The sequence below is a fragment of the Sinohyriopsis cumingii genome, chromosome 1 (genome assembly GCF_028554795.1).
Source record: "Sinohyriopsis cumingii isolate HCF-2022 chromosome 1, ASM2855479v2, whole genome shotgun sequence".
In the NCBI taxonomy this organism is placed as follows: domain Eukaryota; kingdom Metazoa; phylum Mollusca; class Bivalvia; order Unionida; family Unionidae; genus Sinohyriopsis; species Sinohyriopsis cumingii.
This window is the reverse complement of record NC_142961.1, coordinates 167,602,555-167,627,495: the sequence shown is the minus strand read 5'-3', so window position 1 is coordinate 167,627,495 and position 24,941 is coordinate 167,602,555. Positions and strand designations below refer to the sequence as shown.

The 24,941-nt window shown below is 33.7% G+C and overlaps 1 protein-coding gene across 1 annotated transcript in view; it reads right to left on the bottom strand.

Moving 5' to 3' along the window:
• The window catches only part of LOC149808340 (polypeptide N-acetylgalactosaminyltransferase-like), a 126,630-nt gene that overhangs the window by 34,352 nt on the left and 67,337 nt on the right, over nucleotides 1–24,941 (bottom strand). Inside the window, exons 8-12 of the mRNA XM_089975896.1 lie at nucleotides 23,299–23,386; nucleotides 22,182–22,285; nucleotides 18,624–18,750; nucleotides 15,607–15,699; nucleotides 7,738–7,821 (exon numbers count right to left, since the gene is read on the bottom strand). Of these exons, the coding sequence (XP_089832022.1) occupies nucleotides 7,738–7,821; nucleotides 15,607–15,699; nucleotides 18,624–18,750; nucleotides 22,182–22,285; nucleotides 23,299–23,386 (496 nt within the window). The remainder of the gene's footprint in view (nucleotides 1–7,737; nucleotides 7,822–15,606; nucleotides 15,700–18,623; nucleotides 18,751–22,181; nucleotides 22,286–23,298; nucleotides 23,387–24,941) is intronic.

The following is a 24,941-nucleotide window of genomic DNA, read 5'->3' as shown; positions in this document are numbered from 1 at the left end:
AGTGATACAGAGCCGTGATCTTCGAGACAATTACATATGCTATCTCCCTGTTATTATTAGCACACAATTAATGACTGGCCTAAATTGGACATACGTAGACGTCACTGTCCTGTGCCATAAAAATATGGTATCTGCACACAGAGCTAGGTGACATTTGACCATAAATATATGGCTCCCGCATACACAGCCAGGTGACATTATCCATAAATATATGGCTTCCGCACTACCAGGGTTAAACTATCTATCCTTGATGCAGAAATGTGAAATTTGTTTGAAAATATCCTTCATAATTATATTCTTTATTTTACAGTATTACAGTTCAAATGGATACTTCCTATTTTTGACTAAAATTGCTATACGTTTAGAAGAAAAAAAGTATTGTGCAGAATTAGGTTTAAGGATGCTGAACTGATTTCTTGGAATGAAATGTCTCTTAAGTTATAGTAGAGAATGAGCTGAAACTGTTATATATCACTTCTTTCATTTATCACAATTAAATTAAAAATTTTAAAAGAACGAGGAAGTAGACTCACATTCACTATAAGTTTAATAGATGTCACAATATTTGAACTGCATTTAGTTGCATTCATGTTGTAATTTATTTTCATCATGTGCTGTTATCTGCTGCATTTATGACAAACTACAGGCAACATGTCTGATTTATTGACCATCATTGCATCACATTTACTTATTCACTGTTTTTGGAAAATACATATAATTAAAAATTCTGGATTGAAAATGTGAAACATTGTATTCACTTTTTAACAATTTACTTCCCTTTTTCAAGAAAACAAAGGACTTATCAAGGATAACACTAACTTTTCATAATTCAAGGACTTTTCAAGGATAACACTAACTTTTAATAAATCAAGGACTTTTCAAGGATAACACTAACTTTTCACAATTCAAGGACTTTTCAAGGATAACACTTACTTTTCATAATTAAAAGACTTTTCAAGGATAACACTAACTTTTCATAATTCAAGGACTTTTCAAGGATAACACTTACTTTTCATAATTAAAAGACTTTTCAAGGATAACACTAACTTTTCATAATTAAAAGACTTTTCAAGGATAACACTAACTTTTCATAATTCAAGGAGTTTTCAAGTAGCCTCTAAAGTTTACGGACTTTTCAAAGTTGTACAAGCCATGTCATTGAAGGAGATTGAATCATGCGTCAGGTAGGTGCTTTTAATAATGCCAAATCACTCTCCTAAAAGACTCTATTCCCCTGATAACAAATCAGAAAATGCAGCCATCTTCTAGACTTTGATGTGTATCAAATGGATGAACACAAACCTTAATTTGGATGAACATAGGAAGTTTCTGTTTAGGCAATTTTATATCAACATTAGCTCCATATTTCAGACATTTGATGGTAATAAATTGTGCATGACAAAAAGGATTTTTTTATTTACACATATTAATCTACAACATCTATATATTTTTTAAAACTACACAATGATTTTATCCATATGTGACCTTAACAAGTGGAGGCCAAATGATAAAATAGACCATAAAATTGATAATGATGAGCATGCATCGTCTATTAAAATTAGAACCTGGTGGTAAATCAGACATACATGCAGACTGAGAGACAGATAAGCTGACAGACTCATTAACAGACAGAGGGAAAATAGAGAATCTTGGACAGACTGACAGTCAGACAGAAAGATATTATAGGGAGAAGGGAAAACTGACTGACATATGTATGGAACAGAATCAGAGACAACTTTATAGGCTACAAGAAGGGATAAGAATGTAGTGAAAGGAAAGGGAAACAGGCTCAGTAAACTGAACTGAGACAATAGAGAATAATCTGCCAATGGTGTTGTGGTAGTGATGGTGGTGGTTGTAGTGGCAATGGTGTTGTGGTAGTGCTATGAAAGGGTGTAGCGAGACAAACAGTAGAGGCACATCATACCTTTCTTCCTCCTCCCCCTCCACATTGATCTTACCGGTTTCCAATTGTTGTCTATTATAGTCAATAGCAAATTATTATTTTAAAATAACAGATTAAAATCATAATTAAGCTCATTGGGTATGAGTATGTGGTTTGTGGGAAAGAGAAAATAAGACAAAGCTCTCTCCCATCCCTTTAGATATAAGGTAGAGATATAAGGTAGAGAATTTCTGCCCCTCTTATGTTGTTTTATGTTACTGCTGAACCTAGAGATGCCAATGCAATGAGCTAATGGAGAACACATGCAACTATATTTATTCAAAACATGTTAGTGAAGAAAGTACAATGTAAAAACCATTAAACTATACCTATTACTTATTACATATTTAGGTTAAAATACGAGAAGTAGAAAGAACAACAAAAAAAGTATACATCTGGAAGCTTTGCGCAAGAGACTCCATTGTATACGTGCTGACAACAGGATTTCAGAATAGTGAATGAACCTGAATGCATCGCTAAATGAATGTAGATTGATCTTAAATAAAATATTATTTGCTGTTCTAAGACTTAAACCAAGTATAGTTTAAACAAAGTCTGTTCTTTCTAAATGATCTGAAGCTTAGTTGTCATCATAAAACTTTTGGATGAAAATTACTGATCGTTATGGACTTTCAAAAGGGCAGCTGGGTACTAAACTGGGTCAAAAAAGGAAAACGTCAAGAATGAACACTGCCAGTGTTGAGTACTACACCTTTTCCCAATATGTGGCGCTTTCATTCTGTCATCAAAGCAAGTGACATCCAGTCTAGTTTACAATGGATCACACCTCTTGACTGGTTGCATCTAAAAATGTCCATGCACTTTAATACTGATTTTGTTGCTGTGGTTACATGGTCATCTGGAAATCAATACTGATTGGTGTGCAAGCAAAATAAACTGAATAATTTGCCACTTAAAGGTACATGTATGTGGAATCAAATTCTAAAACATTAATTCTCAAGTTGAAATAGTTGGTACAACATATCCACATGACCTATAGGACTTGTACCTGTGAAAGCCAAATACAAAGCAAGGATGCTGAATAATGGCAAAGCATTTTTCTGCACAAAAATCATAAGGCAGTCTTTGAAGTTTACATCATGAGTATGACAATACAATTTATATATTCTAGTGAAAAATATGGACAAATGTGAAGTTTAAACCTTTACGTCTTAGAAGAATGGAGAATTTGTTCCAAAACTATGTTTACTAATGTCTGTGACCTAAGTTGGTGAAAGTGGTGATAAACTTGTCCTGAATGACCTCTGCTATGAGTCACCACTGGTCATGTGTGTGTGTGTGTGTTTATAACGTAGCTTTAACAATTTTTCAGTCATATCACTATGATGTCTGCAGTGTGGTAGTTTATAGTGATGTCTTGCACAGGGGGTATCATGCCCCACACTTGTAGCATGATGTCCCACAAAGTCACATTATCCTGAGACCTGGCCAAACCAGTCCTAACATTAACCTCTTAATGCTGAGCACTTAGCAAGGTAGCTGTTGGTATCATTTTTATAAGTCTTTGGTATGACTCAGCCAGGGTTTGAACCTGCAACTTCCTGCATCCAGGGAGGATGCTCTAACCACTAGTCCACCAGAGCAATTGGACTATTATGACCCCAATCATCTGGCATTCACTGATTTTATTATATCATAACAATGTAATAAGTAACCACTTGCAATTTTTGGGGGGTAAAACATGTATTTTGTCACTACTTTGAAAGATTTTGAAAATAAAAACAGAGATAAACACCAGTGATCTTTATTTAAATTCTTTGTAATCATAACCACTTATGAGGGTCTAAAGTCAAAAATGTAATCATAACCAATTATTATGGTGTAAAGTCAAAAATGTAATCATAACCAATTATGATGGTCTAAAGTAAAAAATGTAATCATAACCACTTATGAGGGTCTAAAGTCAAAAATGTAATCATAACCACTTATGAGGGTCTAAAGTCAAAAATGTAATCATAACCAATTATGATGGTGTCAAGTCAAAAATGTAATCATAACCAATTATGATGGTGTAAAGTCAAAAATGTAATCATAACCAATTATGATGGTGTAAAGTCAAAAATGTAATCATAACCAATTATGATGGTGTAAAGTCAAAAATGTAATCATAACCAATTATGATGATCTAAAGTCAAAAATGTAATCATAGCCAATTATGATGGTCTAAAGTCAAAAATGTAATCATAGCCAATTATGATGGTGTAAAGTCAAAAATGTAATCATAACCAATTATGATGGTGTAAAGTCAAAAATGTAACCATAACCAATTATGACGGTGTAAAGTCAAAAATGTAATCATAACCAATTATGATGGTCTAAAGTCAAAAATGTGATCATAACCACTTATGAGGGTCTAAAGTCAAAAATGTAATCATAACCAATTATGATGGTCTAAAGTCAAAAATGTAATCATAACCAATTATGAGGGTCTAAAGTCAGAAATGTAATCATAACCACTTATGAGGGTCTAAAGTCAAAAATGTAATCATAACCACTTATGAGGGTCTAAAGTCAAAAATGTAATCATAACCACTTATGAGGGTCTAAAGTCAAAAATGTAATCATAACCACTTATGAGGGTCTAAAGTCAAAAATGTAATCATAACCAATTATGATGGTGTCAAGTCAAAAATGTAATCATAACCAATCATGATGGTCTAAAGTCAAAAATGTAATCATAACCAATTATGATGGTCTAAAGTCAAAAATGTAATCATAACCAATTATGATGGTCTAAAGTCAAAAATGTAATCATAGCCAATTATGATGGTCTAAAGTCAAAAATGTAATCATAACCAATTATGATGGTGTAAAGTCAAAAACGTAATCATAACCAATTATGATGGTGTAAAGTCAAAAATGTAATCATAACCAATTATGATGGTCTAAAGTCAAAAATGTAACCATAACCAATTATGAGGGTCTAAAGTCAAAAATGTAATCATAACCAATTATGAGGGTCTAAAGTCAAAAATGTAATCATAACCACTTATGAGGGTCTAAAGTCAAAAATGTAATCATAACCAATTATGATGGTCTAAAGTCAAAAATGTAATCATAACCAATTATGATGGTCTAAAGTCAAAAATGTAATCATAACCAATTATGATTGTCTAAAGTCAAAAATGTAATCATAGCCAATTATGATGGTCTAAAGTCAAAAATGTAATCATAGCCAATTATGATGGTCTAAAGTCAAAAATGTAATCATAGCCAATTATGATGGTCTAAAGTCAAAAATGTAATCATAGCCAATTATGATGGTCTAAAGTCAAAAATGTAATCATAGCCAATTATGATGGTGTAAAGTCAAAAATGTAATCATAACCAATTATGATGGTGTAAAGTCAAAAATGTAATCATAACCAATTATGATGGTGTAAAGTCAAAAATGTAATCATAACCAATTATGATGGTGTAAAGTCAAAAATGTAACCATAACCAATTATGACGGTGTAAAGTCAAAAATGTAGTCATAACCAATTATGATGGTCTAAAGTCAAAAATGTAATCATAACCACTTATGAGGGTCTAAAGTCAAAAATGTAATCATAACCAATTATGATGGTCTAAAGTCAAAAATGTAATCATAACCAATTATGATGGTCTAAAGTCAAAAATGTAATCATAGCCAATTATGATGGTGTAAAGTCAAAAATGTAATCATAACCAATTATGATGGTGTAAAGTCAAATATGTAATCATAACCAATTATGATGGTGTAAAGTCAAAAATGTAATCATAACCACTTATGATGGTGTAAAGTCAAAAATGTAACCATAACTAATTATGATGGTGTAAAGTCAAAAATGTAATCATAACCAATTATGATGGTGTAAAGTCAAAAATGTAATCATAACCAATTATGATGATCTAAAGTCAAAAATGTAATCATAACCAAAAAACAGATCATTCTGAACACTGCTGTTGATAATGTCCCCCCATAATAAATAACACCAATGAACTTTTTTTTTGTCCTTTATAACCATTACCATTTATATGAGTTTATTCTATAAAAAATAAAAAAATAAAGCTGGATTTAGCTGCCATTTTCTCAAATATACAGATTATGAAATGTCATGCTACAGACTGTACACCAGACTTAAGAACATGTGACTAACATCCACTGTGGTACCAAACACATGCAAATCCCAATTACAATTAACCATTCATACTTCAAAGGAAGCAGTCAAGGATATATAATGTCAATTCAATGGTTAGTATTGTTTTTTTAAAAATTCATTCTTCACAAACCACACAATTCTTTTAACTGTAGTAGCTGAATATGTTGTTTGGAGTCAATCCATCAGGACTTGGTTGAGGACATATGTCAGTTCAAAGGTGTGTATTGTTTGAAGGTTTTTTCATATCAGATGCTTGGTTTTGTTTTGTTGGGCAGTAACAACACCTTTAACATATTATGGGCTACATCATGCCATGGAAATGTGAGTCAAGTGCCTTTCCCACTTGACCTTATGTCCAGATGAGATAATAATGAAACAAAGGTCACTCACAGCAGACTGACACTATAATTGTCAAAAAGAATTTCTAAGAATTGAAGATAAGATCATTTCTTCCTTTTAACTGTCAACATGGCCTTCTGTTCAGGAGGAGCAGCAATAACAAGACTTCCAAGATGGCTGCTATGGTGGCCATATTGGACATTAGATTGTCAACATTTTCATTTAGGACCAACCTGACATGGGGCCCCGAGTGGCCAAGTGGTCTAAAGCGCTCTCCATTACGGATCACTGCCACCTCACCTCTGTCTGCGTGGGTTCGAGTCTTGGATTCGGCCAATGTGGGTATGCGAGATAGCCTGCCAGTAGCTTCTCGTGGGTCGCTGGTTCTTTCTGGGGTTTTTCTGGGTTCTTCCTCCACCATTAATACTGGCCACCATGTATGACCTATCGTGTGCTGAAAAGTGGCGTTAAACCCGACAACAACAACAACAACCAACCTGACATAAGAATCTTTAAGTTAAAACGCCATGTTAATATGACCAGTGAAAGAGGAGGAGTAGAAATTAACAATAAGATTCAAGACAGCTACTGTGGCAGCTATACTGAATGTCTGAGACCAACTAGACTTCAGGATGAATGTGTGTGTACAGTTGAAATAGCAATCCTGTAAGTAGTTCTGGAGGAGTAGTGATAATAAATTTTTGCTAATGAACAGATGGATGATGGCAAATGTACAGCAGACCATCCAGTAAGAATTCTTGTCTATGACCAGTAGAGCTAATCGAAAAATGTTGGAGGATTTGCAAAGACTAAAGGTTCATACAACTAAATATGCACATTTAAGCATGAATTAAAAACTAAGCAATGAAGATGGCAGGATAATGCTTTCTTTTCTTCAAAAGCATATATACAGGAGAATTGTGGGACAACACAATATTACTTCCACTACTGCAAATGGGATATTGTACATGAAGTGAGTATTGCAGAGAACTCAAGACAGTAAACTCTCCCTACAACAATGAACCTGTGTAATCGGAACAAAAGTCAAATTAAAAATTTTGACCAGAATGTGGAGTCACAGTCAGGCAAATAAACTTGTGCCAGTTTTAGACCAAAGAAATACTCAGGGTCCAATTTAAACAAGTTCACTGTAGTATTATCACAATGAAAATTAAGAATACGGATTAAAGCTAATTGCAAAATGATTCATCTGACCTATAAGGAATCTGAATATTTTCCAAGAGATGACTAAATAACATCATGTCACTGTATTCATTATTAAAAAGACAAGGTTTCCATGCCACTTACTTTAGTTCTGGATATACATTTTTCAGGTACCAGCTAAATGGTTTGCACTTCAGCTGCTTTTTCAGTTCCAATCTTTCCGATATACTGAAAATAATATGTATTCAAATTTTACAGTGAAATTCAAATTTTATGTAAATACCTGTATGTGAATTGTTTGCAGCTTATTCTATGAGAAAAGATAATATACAAATATACAGAATTATGGCAAATAAGAACTAGAATTCCCTATTTATTAAATGTGTCCCCCAGCACTTTCAGATTTTACCTCTATGTTTGAGCATGTTGGGTGGGTGGGTACATCTGAATACATAGACTGCCCCATAAGTAAATGACTATTCGGTATGTGAACTTGTGTGTACATGTCTAACAAGCATGTACATGGTTACAAGATGGGAATTTCAATGCTTTTCAAGTAACATCCATGGGCTTAGAAACTTCTGATGCAAGGATGGACCCCTTAACTAGTGAGTGAGTTATATATAGAAAGAGTTAGAGTTAAAAGATGGGGATCTGAAAACTATTAGGTTATGATCATGGAGTTAAATTAAGTTCTTGAGGATTGTCATGGGCCCCAGGTAGATGTCATTTGTATGTATCAATTTGTCTTTTAGTCATTGGTGACATATGTTAATTCCCAGACATGTAAGACATACTGATACAACTCATGAGTTATCTGAAATTAATGTACAATTAGCCTTATCTTCCATGTTCCACCCACTGAGATGCAATCAAATTCAACAAAAAGTTGGCACAATCTTTACCCATAGGACTATCACTGACCCATGTTTAAAATGTTTAGCTCAGTTAGTTTAGGATGACTTCAAAAGGACATAGAACATATAGGCAATAAATAAGTGTTCATTTCCAGACAGACTGAATCACAGTATCTCCATTCTTATGAGAAAGTGCATAGATAAAACCCAACTGACCTCTAATGGTTGGGAAGTTTTCTAGAAATCCGTAAAAGGTCTGTCTCCCTGTGCTGAGAATTGAAATAATCTGAGATGTTTCTGGAGGTCAACAAATACACCAGGACTGGTCAAAGTCCAATACTGTAGCCCCTGAGTTACTCAGGAAAATACCAAGGAAAAATACCGTTAAATGAGCAGCATTAAGAACATCAACAGTATTTTTTTTCAGAGATGGAAAAGCATGCAAATTTAAAACCAAACTGGAAGTCATTTCAAATATCCCCACTTATGTTTACCTATGATCCACCAATACCCCAAGCTTCTGCAACTGAGGATGCATCAACAGAACTGAAACCTTTTGTTGACATATAATTATCCTCTTGAAACATCGCACCTAATAAGATTCTATCCATCAATCAGTGTAGTTGGGAGTTCACATTACAAGGAGAAGAAACTGACAGATGAACATCTGGACAAAACTAGTGTATCCCAACAGCTCACAATACTGGTTATCACCATCAAAAAAGGGGCCCAAGTAGCGCCTTTATAGATCAGTGACATCTCACCTCTCTCTGCATGGGTTCAAGTCTTGGGCTAGGCCAATGTGAGTATGTGAGAAATTTTGCCAGTAGCTTCCCATGGGTCTGTGATTCTTCCCAGGGGTTTTCCAGGTTATTTCTCCACCAAATATACTGGCTGCCATGGATAACCTATCATGTGCTGAAAAATAGAGTTAAACCCACACCAACCAACCAAGAAGAAAATCAAAACATAAAACATTTAAAAAAATAAAAAATAAAATAAAAATTAAAGCATCAGCTCATCTTAAAGACCTGGTACCATATTCTCAAACCTTGGTTATGAAATTTCATGCCAAAAGTGAAAAAGAATCTAACGTTTTATCTGAAGTACAGATCTTCATAACTTAATTTTTAGTATGCTAGTTCAGGAAGAAATGTTCAGGATATTCTGAAAGGTCTAATATTTTAAAAGAACTACTATGAAGTAAAAAAAATGTCACTATTCCCAGATACTATAAAAGTTTCAAAACTATAATCAAACCTGTGCACAATGACCACTCAGGGAACAGAGGTCTTAATATAGAAGTAAGAGTCATGAAAATGGATTCAGAAGGAAAGATAAAGTAGAAAGAAGCTTGACAGTTTGATATATAGATAAACTGATGCAAAATCAATCAGGCGAGATCATGTCTCTTAAAGTGAAGGTCATTAATCATGTTGAGGACATTCATTCCTCATACTCATCAGTATCAATATGCAGTAACTGTTGGTCCATGAGACCGAAAAACACTGCTCACTGGTCATGTTGAGCAGGTTGTTTCAATATGCAGATGAACTACATGTATATAGGAAATTTGGAGGGGACTGAATAACAGTAGTCTCTATGGGCAGGTGGTCATTATAGCAAGTTATACATATACTGGGCATGGTCCTAACAGCTGTAAGATACAATACAACAACTAGCAAGATAACAAGAGGTCCTGACAGGCCTGATACACTAACCTGTCCTATATAACTTGACAGTGTATTAATCAGGCCTGATACACTAACCTGTCCTATATAACTTGACAGTGGACTAATCAGGCCTGATACACTAACCTGTCCTATATAACTTGACAGTGGACTAATCAGGCCTGATACACTAACCTGTCCTTTATAACTTGACAGTGGACTAATCAGGCCTGATACACTAACCTGTCCTATATAACTTGACAGTGGACTAATCAGGCTTATGTAGCATTAGAAGAGCATGACCTATGCAAACTATCAGTCACACTTTAAAGCACACAAATCTTATCAATTTTACCAAAGTCTGATACAAATTCTTTGTAATGATAAAGGCAAAATTAATATACACAGTCTCTTGCCTATAATGTACAACATCCAAGGATTTAAATGTTATGCTTGCAGATGAAGCATTAAGTTCTGCTCTAAAATCATGTCTTACACACAAAAAACAAATTATAATTCACAGGTGGTTGTTTTGCTTTGCTTAAGTCATGGGTTTCTCTAAGTAATTTAAAAAATGGAAGTGCTACAAATAAAATAAATTCCCCCCAAAATTGGTTAGTAATAGCGATAAACAGTGAACAAAAATAATGCACAATACATGTAGTAACATAACAAACAAAAATAATGACAAATGTTTGAGGCACAATCTAATGGCATTACTAGCAACTCAGAAGCTCAGTTTCACCAAACATATCAAATTTGCTTCCAAATATTATTTGATTTTATTAATTTTTTAAAAATTATTCTCTGCAAATAAATTTATAAACCAAGACCTGGCTTTTACAAGAAATATGTTCATATTGGATCAATCAATATTAGAAGAAAAAAAACAACTACTTGCAAAGAAAAATACAAAACTGTGTAAAGAAATTCTTATTCTTATTTAAGATGCACAAGCATTTAGTTTGTGCTAGCCTGCAATTGTACTTTATCCCTAACAATATTTCTATAACTTTTCTTCAGTTATAAAATACAAATTGTTAATTTTAATCCCTAAAGTGTATTATTTTACTATTTTTATAAAATGTTCTAATAAAATGAATGCATCTTGAGTTATAAAGTTTAATTTTCACCAAGTTTCCATTAGTTTTGCAAGGGTAAGAATTCTGTAATCCATACGTGTCTCAATAGTCAAGAGTCTGCTCCTTTGCTTTATTTTTGAAAAAAAATATCAATTTTAACATTTAAAGAAATATTTAAATCTCATACAATCTAAGAACTATTTCTAACTGTGCTGAATTTATAAAAGATGCAGATCTCGCTCATAATAAAAATTCACCATACATTTTCATGATATAAGTATATTTACCAAGTTTACTAGCAATCAGATAACAAATAAGGTTTCTAGAGTTGTAACAAGTTCAGCCAATCAGATGAAAGATCACTCATTACCTAACTCATATGAGATCTTGATCATATAAGCCTACATTCCAAGTTTTGTCAAAATCTGGTTAGAAACATGTCATCCAGAGTAGAAACAAGATCAGACATACAGATTAAAGATCAACTCATTAATATTAATAATATTCATGGATCTTGCTCAATACTGAACTCATTCAAAAGCTTCATGATACAGGTCTATAAGTCTGACCACATGATCAGTAATATGATTTCCAGCCAATAAAATGCAAGATCACCTCATTAATATGCATGTATCTCCCTAATTATTTAACCTGAGATCTTCATGATATAAGTGTATGTTCTAAATGTGATCAAAGTCAGGTCATAAATAAAGAATCCATAGTGGAATAAGGCTCAGCCAATCAGATGCAAGATATTAATAGAAGTGATCCTGCTCATTATTGAAATTGTCCAAGACACAGATGATACAAGTATATGTTCCAAGTTAAATCAAAATCAGATCACAAATATGGCCTCCAGAGTGGTAAAAGAAATTGAATGTAAGATCACCCCATAAATCACATCCATATTTAAAATCAACCAAGATACTGAGGATATCAACCTACCAACATATTACAAAATGGATCAAAAACATAGCCACACTATAAACTTACTACGCCTTCCAGCCAGACGAGTAAACAACATAAAAGATCTAAAATAGAAGCAAAAAAAAACAAAATCCCCTATAGCTGAAATTGTAAAATTGCTCCAAGGTACTTTTAAAACTACAAATTGAAAGAAATTAAAAAGAAATGGCCAAACACCATATATCCTCAGATGAGGTACTGACATGCAAATATATATAAATCATACTCAAAGAAAATAGCTTGTCCTGAAAAGGAAAGGAAACAAAAAACTTCATGCTCTTTATTGACACTAATGAGTTCGATACAGAAGAATGTCAGATTCATTAAGTTTGAATACCAAAGGGGGCATGAAAAAAATTCATATGCACAACTTGGGGGAGGGGGGGCTGACATGTGCTTTAAGCTGACATGTAATCGTATAATCCAGCTCAGCATTGATTGAATAAAAGTAATGATAAAGACATAAAAAATAAAAAAATCACTCATGGGAATAAAAGCTAAATTTCTTCACAAGTGATTTCTGAAAATACCATGAAAAAATTAACTTATCATCTTACACTAATTTTCAGTAAAAAGAAAAAGTGAACGCCAATTTATATCTGAGCAAGGTTTTCTTGCAAAGGACAGTACCAGTTAAAATGGTATGACAGGTGAGAAAGTCATCATTAATTAGCAAACCATGTGAAAAGATCATGTAAATCATGCAAACAAACAAAATGTATGAACACAAAGGATATGAGTGTCATTTTGCAACTACACCTAAATACAAACAGCATTAACCAAGATCAGAAATTGTAGAATCAACTCGCAGATCAGGGTTAAAGCCGTTTCCTTGTAATAACAGAATGAACACCATGACTCTGCAGATCAAAGTCTACACTATTCACAGCTGGGTTAATGTTATACACCATTCACAGCTGGGTTAATGTTATACACCATTCGCAGCTGGGTTCATGTTACACACCATTCACAGCTGGGTTCATGTCATACACCATTCACGGCTGGGTTAATATTATACACCATTCACAGCTGGGTTAATGTTATACACAATTCACAGCTGGGTTCATGTTATACACCATTCACAGCTGGGTTCATGTTATACACCATTCACAGCTGGGTTAATATTATACACCATTCACAGCTGGGTTAATATTATACACCATTCACAGCTGGGTTCATGTTATACACTATTCACAGCTGGGTTCATGTTATACACAATTCACAGCTGGGTTAATGTTATAATACCACTCACAGCTGGGTTCATGTTATACACTATTCACAGCTGGGTTAATATTATACACCATTCACAGCTGGGTTCATGTTATACACTTTCACAGCAGGGTTCATGTTATACACAATTCACAGCTGGGTTAATGTTATAATACCACTCACAGCTGGGTTCATGTTATACACTATTCACAGCTGGGTTCATGTTATACACAATTCACAGCTGGGTTAATGTTATAATACCACTCACAGCTGGGTTCATGTTATACACCATTCACAGCTGGGTTAATATTATACACCATTCACAGCTGGGTTAATATTATACACCATTCACAGCAGGGTTCATGTTATACACTATTCACAGCAGGGTTCATGTTATACACAATTCACAGCTGGGTTAATGTTATAATACCACTCACAGCTGGGTTCATGTTATACACCATACACAGCCAGGTTCATGTTATACACAAGTAATGTGGCATATAATGCAAGTTCATTCTAAACATGACATTTTTACAAAATGTTAAAGGATCATTGTGAAACAAAGATTTATTCAAAAGACTTGTCAAATGTCCTAAAAAAACCAAGCCAATATTTAATAAATAATGTGACCAAAATTGAATGGTTTGGATTCTAAATAACAACAAATGGACAAGATCAACAATCAAGATGAGCTTCTGTACTTCAATTAGCACCCAAATGTACTGAAAATACAGAAGCTTGCAAAAATATTTATGCATGCTGCTGTGATTGACAGAAATGAAACCATGGAAACATGTTAAAGATCATAAAGCTTTCAACAACATCACTATGTTGTAAAAAAGCTCCAGTGCTTTTCTTCTGTATTTAGCCAGGTATAAAGCAGATCTGTCTCAAATATCAAAAACCGTCCATCAAAATTATTCCTAATTGTTAAGTCCTATGGACTTCTGTCCAACTACACCGGGATCCAACTGACAGTTAGTATTCAATCACCTATGTACCACTAGTTTGTCTGAATCATCAATGACCATGCTCTGGCACCTGGTATTTCTAATGACCATGCTCTGGCAACTGGTATTTTCTAATGACCATGCTCTGGCACCTGGTATATCAGCCCAAAAAGCATGTACAAATTTATCTTCTTGCTCTCCATTTTAAGATGATTTTTCTGTATCGACTTGGTTTTTATTTTAGAAAAGATTATTTGCAAATGAGTTTGCAAAGCTTGAACAATAAGTCAATGATGAATGATAAGTCAATGATGAATGATAAGTCAACTGCAAATATCTTAGACCTAGATCAGATATAACTGTTGTACACTTACCTGATTTAATTCCATTAGTATGGAATGATAAATGAAACAGCACAGACTCTGACATATTATGTGACAGAAGAACATTAGTCCTGTGTATGCATCACATAAATTGTTAAATACTTCAAAATGTAGCCAAAAATGTTCTTATGAGGGTAAAGGAGGCAGTCCCATACAACGACCTACAGAGGGGAGGGGATTTTTTTCACCCATGTGCAGAGATGCCATGGTGCTAGCAAAATTCTACAGTCATCCTGAGTAGAAGACCATTCTGTCCACACTTTTCATAAGTAATTACTTTTATCTTTCGACATTATTGACAATCATACTCTAGAGATCTCCATTAAGGCAGATCAGTGGATTAATCTATGAGACAAATCAATCAGTAATAGTATCCAACACATCTAACTTGGCAACTGAGATCAAGCACAAATAGATCTAATCATGATGTTCTGATAACCATTTATTTTCAATTTTAAAAATGAAAGGAACAGGTACACTGGAAACATGAAACCGCAGAAACAGAAGGTAATTTGCATGACCTGTACCGAATTAGGTTTTAAAGTTTGTGTGAACTGATGATTTTGGGGAGAGATCCCATGATTCCATGGCCTGGCAGCATCTGTAAATACTGTATTTACCGTACAATATATTACACAGATGTTTCTCCCTAATTGTTTCTTTTTTCATTCTCTGTTCCATTGAAAACTTTCAAAAAAAGATTAAATGCTGATGAAATTAACATACATGCTCGCAGCAAAACCTGTGATATAGTTTTCCCAAAAATATGAGTTAGTTATTCCAAGCAAAGTTTCTTTCACATCAGCTTTGAATCAAAGCAACCTAAACAATGTGTCCTATTCTAATAGCAGGTGGAAGGCAGAAGGAGCAAGAAAAGTTAAATAAAGATTCCTTACTCTCCAAAATTGACCATTTTTGCTGATGGCACTGCTGCGTAGTAAAATTCTTTGTATTCATCCATCCATACCTCTGCTGCCCTTCTTGTATTCCTGTTAGCATAAAACAAATATCAAAAACAAAACTTATGCTGGAACCTGAACTGGAATATAGCAATATTATTGCCTTAATAATGTTAGTATCTGTTAATGAAAGGTTTACTGGTGATGTTCCTAGTTTCACATGAGCAATTGATTTTAAAACAAAAGTACAGTGTGACCCTGCTATAAAACTGTAGTTGGGAGCCATAGAACCCGACCGTGTTATAGATTGAACCATGTTATAGGCAACCAGGTCAGTTAGCTGAAGAAAATAATGCATGCACCCCCAAAAATTTGCTGGGGGGTACGTAATAAATGTGGGCGGGCTTCATTGGCATAGTTACCATCTTAAATATATGCATATTAAATCAGAAATATATCTGTAATGAAAGCAGAGAAGGCATATATAATAGTTTACTATATTTAGAGAACCACAAATTGGTACATATACGTGACTACTGTTTATAAATACACATCTAATGTATAGCATGAATAGAGTATCAACACCATGTACTGACTCGCATATCTCATCATATACACTGAATCCACAATACAAGTGATTCCATCGAAAATATGCACGCACACAGATTTAAAATATTCAATAATTTTGTGACAGGTCATATTGGTCTGAATTCAGTGGAAAAACATAGCACAATCACATAACGAATGACGAAGCACATTTACTTTTCAGTACGTCCCAAGTCAGTAAAAGTTAGTTACCTTTTTAAGCTGCTGTTGGTAGTGTTCATACCATAAACATTTTCCCTGCAAAAAGGAAACTTTCACAGCACAGTAAACGTGCTTGGGTCACATTGGAAAATGTAAAAATCCATCAGATTCCATTACTTTTACTTAAGTTTGGTACTAACTTCCTTGGAAGAAAAGCTCTTTGCTTTTATTGAATAGTCAGCTTTCTTTGATGAATGGTGCATGTGTTATTGAAGTCACCACTTAAGGACAGCTTTGGAGAACCAAACAAATGCCCATTTCTTATTGTGGCAGCAACATCAAATAATTGTACTGCATGACTGAGACTGATTTTTTTCCATCTGCTGAATATGTTTTCAGCAAACTATTTATCTGGGTACATTTCTAAAAAGAATTTGGCCATCGTTTGGTCTATTCTAGTTACTGGATGCTGAATAAACTAATAAGTAAGATGTGGTTTCTTTTTTACATATGTGGTAGCAGCATGATGCTGCTTTTCATGAATGCTTCAGAAATTTAACAAAGGGTCAACGAACGATAAAGACACAAGTGTTCTGGTCTGATGACAGAAAATATAAGTGTCCTGAAGGATTTAATTCTGAGTGAAAATAAGAGGTATTTTACTTACCATCCACATACAAATGTCAGTCTATGTAAATATATTAATTACTAGCAAGTGACCAAAAATCCGACAAAAGACAGATTATGAGATAATGCCTCGTCCGGTTGATCTCCATTACCAGAAATGTCAACAATAAAAAAGCGGATATCTCACAGCATAGTGTACTCATGCTACATGTCAAGATAAGCAAATTATGATATAACAATGCACTGTTTAGATGGTTTGTCAATATGGACAAAGAATTTATTTATGTAGCAAAAGATAAATTACAGTGCATTTTATATCCAGTTTGCAGCTTCCTTTCATGGGGTCTCTGAATTTCTCCACTCCAAAACAATGGTTGTATATACAAGTTTAAACAGCCGACAATTTCGCCAATTAAAAAAAATCTCCAGATGGTATATTTTGCTGTTATTTTCGTACATTTAAGAAGAAGAAAAATACTTTTTCATGTACAAAAAAATACATATAAAATTTCATGAGCCAGCCACAATTGTCTTGTATTATTCATATGCGACCTCTTCCCCAAAATGGTAATAAACTTTTTACGCTTTTTCCATACTTTTAAGAAAGATTTTTTTATCTCATGAACTAGAAAAATACAACTATATGAAATTTCAGGAGCCACAACATGACCGTGTAATATCCAAATGTGTGTTATAACGGCACGTGCTATAGCGGGGTCACAGTGTACTCTGATTTGTACATGATATGTCACCAAAATAAGATTAGTTATCTGAATGGATTTCTACAGTTCACTTTGAGTACACATGAAAATGTTCTGAAAATGTGCAATTGCTGCCGTATTTTTACATTATGTTCCTGGTAGAAGCACCATTAATCTTGTCATTACTTGGCACAAAACTAGTGCTATACCTTTTCTTACTACCTGCAAAGTAAAATCCAAGTTATAAATGAGCTTAACTTTAATATCCTGCCAATAAGCATCTGTAACATTAAGACATATTTGACAAAGCTAAGTCTCAAATGCAGATGCAGAACATGGTGACATAAACATGAGCAACACAAATCTATACCAATTATTTTTAAAACTGAAAATGCAAGTCTTTCAGCGAAATGCAGCAGGGCCTGGTCACCAAATAATTATGTAACCAAAATCAGCATGGTGTCTCTTTGGAATAATTATTTTACATACCCATTTATAAATTACATCATTCTTCTTGTGTTATACTGAGATGCCTTATAGTGAGGTCTTATACTGGGGTACATCATACATAGTGTTACTACTGCATAACGTAATGGAAGCTATGACTATGCTCATGTTGGAAAAGGGGTTGTCTTATACTAGGATACATTGTACATTGTGTTATTATTACATAATGTAATGGGGGGGCTAAGATCATGCTTTTGTTATAAAAAGGACTGTGTTATACCAATGTGCCTAATAGTAAGGTTGTCTTATACTGGGGTACATGATACATAGTATTATTATTACATAATGGAATGCATAATACTGAGATCTCTTATAATAAGATTCCTTGATAGCACAGATGGGTGCCCAAGCCAGCATTTGGCAATTCTGGTTCTGATCCTAGGCCACAAAGCTATTGTGTACTTAACACGTGTAAAGATCACAGTGACTTACCTTGCAAAAACATTCCCACTACCCCCTGGAAATGTATAAGGATGCTGTTTGCGGAAGACATGACCTACACGACTACAAGGTATTATTTCTAGACTGCCATGGCACTGCCACACTCGAAATGAAATTTCTGGGGAAAGAAAATAGATTTTACATTTCTAGAAGCTGCTATCTGTTCAAAGACATGTTTGATGATTTAAATGCTGAGTGACCAACCAACATGTGAAATCTTCAAGTCCATGGAAAACAACAATTTTCCAACTGACAGAAGTTGACCAAGGTATCAAACTGGGATCACGTTTTCATTTTAGATATACTAAAATAGAAGAGTAGTGCTCATGAAGATGCATCCTTCAAATTTCATCATTCTAGATAGGACAGTATGTGCAAAGCATGCCAAAAACTAATGTGGTCATGAACAATTGCAAAAACTTTACCTAAACCTCTAACATCTTAAATATAGGTCATACTGACAATTTCTGGCATTTAGGGATTTAATGATTAAGGTATGAACAATAAAAGCAATCAAACTAAACAAATCAGTGAAGTGTGAACTATGGGTCACAGTGACCACTTTTTAAGTGGAGGGTGTAGCACTTATGAAGCTGCATTCTGTCACCAAGTTTCATGATTCCAGCACAAAAGTATTTGACACTATATAAAAAATTAGAGTTCCATCATGAAGTAGATGGAAAAACTTTACACAGGTCAGTACATTGTGAAATAGAGGTCCCAATGACCTTCTTTTGCAAAGAAGCATACAGTGTTACTATTGCATAATGTAATGGAAGCCATGACCAAGCTCATATAACAAAAGGGGGAAATTGACCTTGTCCAAAAATTGAGTTCATTTCTGCTTGACCTTATTGACTTTTTAAAACATACTGTATTTCATTTATGTCAACAACTAATACATAGCTAAATTATTCTCTATGTGTATGAGCTTAATATCAGGATTACTATTCAGGTAGTTCGAGTCCAAGGCTCGGCTAGTGTGGGTACGTGGGAAAGCCTGCCAGTAGCTTCTCGTGGGTCGGTGGTTCTTTCCTGGGTTTTCCAGGGTTCTTCCTCCACCAGTTATACTGGCCGTCATATATGGCCTATCGTGTGCTGAAAAATGGCGTTAAACCCTAGAACAACTATTCAGGTAAACAAGAAGGATTAAATGTGTCGATATGGGTCAGGGTTTTGGAGATTCCTAAGTGAATTTTACAGGTTATTGTGTTGTAAATAAACAAGGCTTACTGGATCATTCTAAAAAGGTTATTTTCCATTAGGTAATTTTTTTAATAGAAAATGCTAATTGTGACCTGAGGTCAAGTAAAGAATCTTGTGATTGTGAGGATTTTGTCAGTTGTGCTTTAACAGCTAGCACCTTCAAGTTGTATTATGTTGTGACCAATTTGGGCTGAATTTTTATTTTCTTCAAATTATTGAATTCAAGTGATTATTTTCTCTGGAAATACAAAAGTGCTCTGATAAAATTCTTTGATAAAGACATTCACTGGAATTAATACTGAATTCAAACCTGGAATAATATTTCTGTGATTCAACAAGAGACTGTTGATACATCAGCATTCTGTAGGCTATAACAGTCATGTCACTGCCTTCAGTTTTGGATCTCTTCGGGACATTTACTCAATTTTATTCAGGACTTTAAATTACTAGGACTTGTGTCTTTGATTCTTGGATTATTTTGGGATTTAATTAGCAATAATGTAAGTGCTTTTTTCTCATTTTTCACTTTGTATTCTAGGGAAATAAATTATTTGTTAAATTTTACAAAGCTTATTGTCTTTCACTCTTTTCTATTACTTATTTTAAGAGCATAGACTCGTAACACCATGAACAATGGCTGTAAATTTTGGAACAATGTTGACTACTGTAATGGCTGTAAACCTTGGAACATGAAAAAATAATTATTTGTTTCAAAGGCTTATATGAATGCAAAAAATCCCACATTTTTGGTCCAAACATTTATAGACAAGAAAAATGTCAAGACAAAATTGTCAGATCTACATAGGTCACACTGCAGTGACCAGTTCCTTCAATAACCACGCTAACTGTTATAAAGTACTATGATTGTTTTTGTTATTATTTTGCATGTGCATATTTTCTGATTTCTCCAACATGAAATTAAATAAAAGTAAATAAAGACTACATAGTTCACTGGCTGGTTCAAATTTATCTGGGAGACCAGGCTGTGCTATAATGTACAGTACTTACAAGTGAAAAGTATGCTTAGCATCACTTATATTCTTGTTAATTAAAAAAAATATTAGATGCAGATTTTGCTTTATTCATTATTTATACCAAATCATATTCTTCCAGTTCACATTTCAGCTAGACCTACATAGTGTTTGCATTTTACATTGATCCACGCACTATGAATTACTCTTTTCCAATGATATAAGCAATCCTACAAACTGAGGTAAGCTTTACGAAAAGTTAAACACATTTAGTTGTTTATTGTTGCTTACAACAAAGCAAACTACATCTCAGTTTTTCCGGTAGTACAATACTTTCTGAAGCATTATTTCTGAAACTTCTTTATTGTATCTGGGAGATATTATTTAACTTAGTGCAGTGGTGCATATGATTTGAATCAAAGGGATCTACTTCATTCAGTGCAAGTTCCAACCTTCAATGTACATGCGGTGGTGCCTTTATGTAAATACGCTTACTAGCCTAAATGCAAGCATTGAACCAAACACTATTGTTATTTATTGTTGTCATACTGGGATCACATTTTTAATGTGAGTTAGATATTTACAATTTCAAGGCCAAATAAAAGTGTAACTACTGGTGCATCGTTATAAAATAATATTGCATAAACTAACAATAAAATTAACTAGAGTAAAAAGGGAGAGATTACAGTTACAGCAACCTGTGAAAAAAATTTATATACAAATCTGATTTAGGCAGAAACAATAAGAAAACAGAAAATTAAATAAAGTTATTGACTTTTCAAACAAAATTATACTAACTTCCATGTAATAATCATACATGCATTTAGAACTTACTGCATGCATCTTGTGATGTCATCTCGGACTTGTGGAACTGCTTATGCACTGGTCATGCACTTTTTAATGTTTTTACCCATTCAGTTTGAGGGGTCAGCTTGAACATTAACAGGCTTATATACAAATATAATGGTACTCATCAAGATGCATCCACTGGTTAAGTTTTATGATCTCATGTATAAGAGTATTAATAGTGTGCAAAATACCCAAGCTATATGCAAAAACTTTACCAAGAATGCACAAATAATGTATATATAAATTCAGTCCCCTCAGGCCTTGCCCCAGGATGTAGGTGTTATGAAACCCACTTCAAACTGCTGCCTAGCACCTAGGAAACAAGAATGGTTGTTATCTGTGTGGACATGGGACAATGATACCAATGCCAACATCTGGTGTAATACAATAGCTCACTTCTATTTCAGAGAAGTATTATTTTCACAGAGGTGAGTTATAAACCTTGAAAGTCATTGGAGCCTCAGAAGTCACAGATTTAACTAAAGATTATTTTACCTTAGCAAGGATTTATTTCAATACCAACCTAAGTTTTCACCTCCCCAAACATCCATTTTCATGTCATATTTTCCAAGTTCTTCAAACCAGCTTTTGTCTATCACAAATAGTCCACCTGCTATCATTGGTGTTCTGCAACAGATATCCATACATAAAAGCATCATATGTCTGTATGTATGATTTAAAGCTAACAAGATTTATGCTTGTGCAACCCCAGCTTCTGACCAAAATAACTCCAAACCACTACAAAACTTTAGAAAAAATTGAAAAACTGATATAATAACATGAAAGTCTATTTAAATATGTATACAAAGATTTATACCAAATTTTATTTATCAACTTCAAATGGTTTTTTGCTTTAAGCATGTTAGCAGGCTTTATTCCAGAAAGTCTACAACAAAATTATTCAAAAATGTGCAAACAAAATTGAAATATGGCTGTAATAGTCTAGAATTTGAAACAGGTCATACACATATGAATACAACTATTCAGTGATGTGCAGATATATGGACAGCAGCAGAACAACATACTTTCTTCTGATCTCATGGTGAGTGCATACAAATTGGCAACATAAATGATCTCACAGTGAGTGCATACAAATTGGCAACATAAATGATCTCACAGTGAGTGCATACAAATTGGCAACATAAATGATCTAACAACACTGACCAAGAGAAGGACTTCTGATCAGTGTTTTTTAATTATTTACTGGTTGAAAAATTCAGACATCTCTAGAAAATCATATATTTAAAAAAAAAACATTTATCATACAAGTTCATTTTCCATTTCTGTTAATGTGTCTTCTAAAATTATATCTAAAACCACAATTTAGCAAAATAGCTCCTTCAGAAGCCATTTTATGTGTTAGCCAACATCTGATAATCTTACTGAAGTAGAAAATATACTCATAATGTACGTATATTATTCAAAACCTGATGCATTTCATATGTTGGCATATGAGAAAAGTAGGTGTGCAAGAAACAATTAATTTTGTAAGTCAGGCAAAAATTCATCTGCCTTCATTCATTCAGTAAATTCTAACAAAAACTTTACGAACAAAATGGAAAGGGGAAGGAAATTTAATACAAGCATAATTCATGTCATCCCTATGAAAGTTGGCACATCCAAAAATAAATTCACCATACCTAATGGGACCAATTTGGTTATTCATACGCTCATTTCTCTCTTCTGATGTCATGTAATCCCACTTGAACACAAGATTCCATCCAAATCCTGAAGACAGAATGTACACAATTTAAACAAACAATTGTTAAATGATGCTCTTCCATCCCACAATTACCCATGTCCTAACCCAAACCAAAGAGAACAGGTCTAAGATGTAAAAATATTTTCCATTTTAATAAAATGCTGTGAATTAAAGTTATGGGCATCAAATTTTGTGGTTTGGTACAAAAACTGAATACTTTTCATTGATACTTAAAATCATGGATATAATTCTGAAGATACAGGTGTTATATTGTCCTAGGTGATGGATACATTTTTTAATTTGATCATTTCTCCAAATATTGAATCCAGTGTTTCTGCTTGAAAATTGTTCTAGTCAAGTGTAAGAATTTCACAAAGGTCACAACTAGATCATGTGTCTTAAAAGTGGGGTAAAAGCAAGTCACATGACAAGTAGCAATAAGCAACCTGGGAAAAAAACCTGGCAAACAACCGCTGCTTTAAAAGTTAAAATCTAAATATTAATTTATGATCAAATTGCAACAAATGCTTTTATTATATAAACAAAAAAGTTATTCTATGGCTTGTTCATCAGTGTAAATTATGCAGCAAAAGAAGGTTAGGCTTTAATTAAACAACGCTGATTTATCAGTTGTTTTGAGTGGATTCTACATTAGTCCAACGGAGACAACTGCTCTGCTAGAAATTGCACCTAACAGATTCATTTGTTATTTTGGTAACAAATTTGTTTATATAACATTTATGAGGTAATGAATTCATAACATGTTAGCTTACCAGGGGGTTTGAAAATTTTATGAATCCTGAATCACATACACAGTTCACCTTGGACCTGGAATGTACGTGCTTCAAAACATAATATCCTGCACAGACAGACAAACTAACATGTAACTAGGTTGTGTCAGTAACAGGGATGGTGCTGGCTTTAAAAACGTTGTTGCCAAAAATTAGCCAGCCTAAATATTTTGACACAAATTTTTAAAATATGTTGCCATTTTCATAATACAATACTACCCATTTATCTTGACATCCTTGGAAGCAAGTTAATATTGCTGACATAAGCGGATATCAAGGTAAGTATTGGGGGGGGGGGCTAAAAATAAACTCAAATTTAGCATACAAGTTCAATTTGTTTGTAAGGGATGACCTGTCTTCAGTGAGTAGGACTTAAAAAGAGAGTAAATAAACAATGGAAATTTTGATTAAATGAAGACAAAAATAGTCTGAAATACACTTGTGTATTGGCAACTTACATTTGTGTAATACAATCCATAATGCATTAAGTACTGTATATATATATATATATATGAAAATTCCATGAATTTGAGTATAGATCACATGTTCGAAAATTCAAGTACCAGTTGAATTCCATTAGAAAACACAAATAACACATATATATCATGGCAGTCTTCATTTAATCTATATCCCATTGTCAATAAACATGTGTCACTAAACAATTAACTAATAACATTCATTGTTTCTAGTAGCACATGGTGTATAGTTGTGGTTTACATGATATATGTACATGTACTTGAATTGGCCTAGATATTGGTCAGCCCAAGACATCTTGCCATGTCTACCAAGC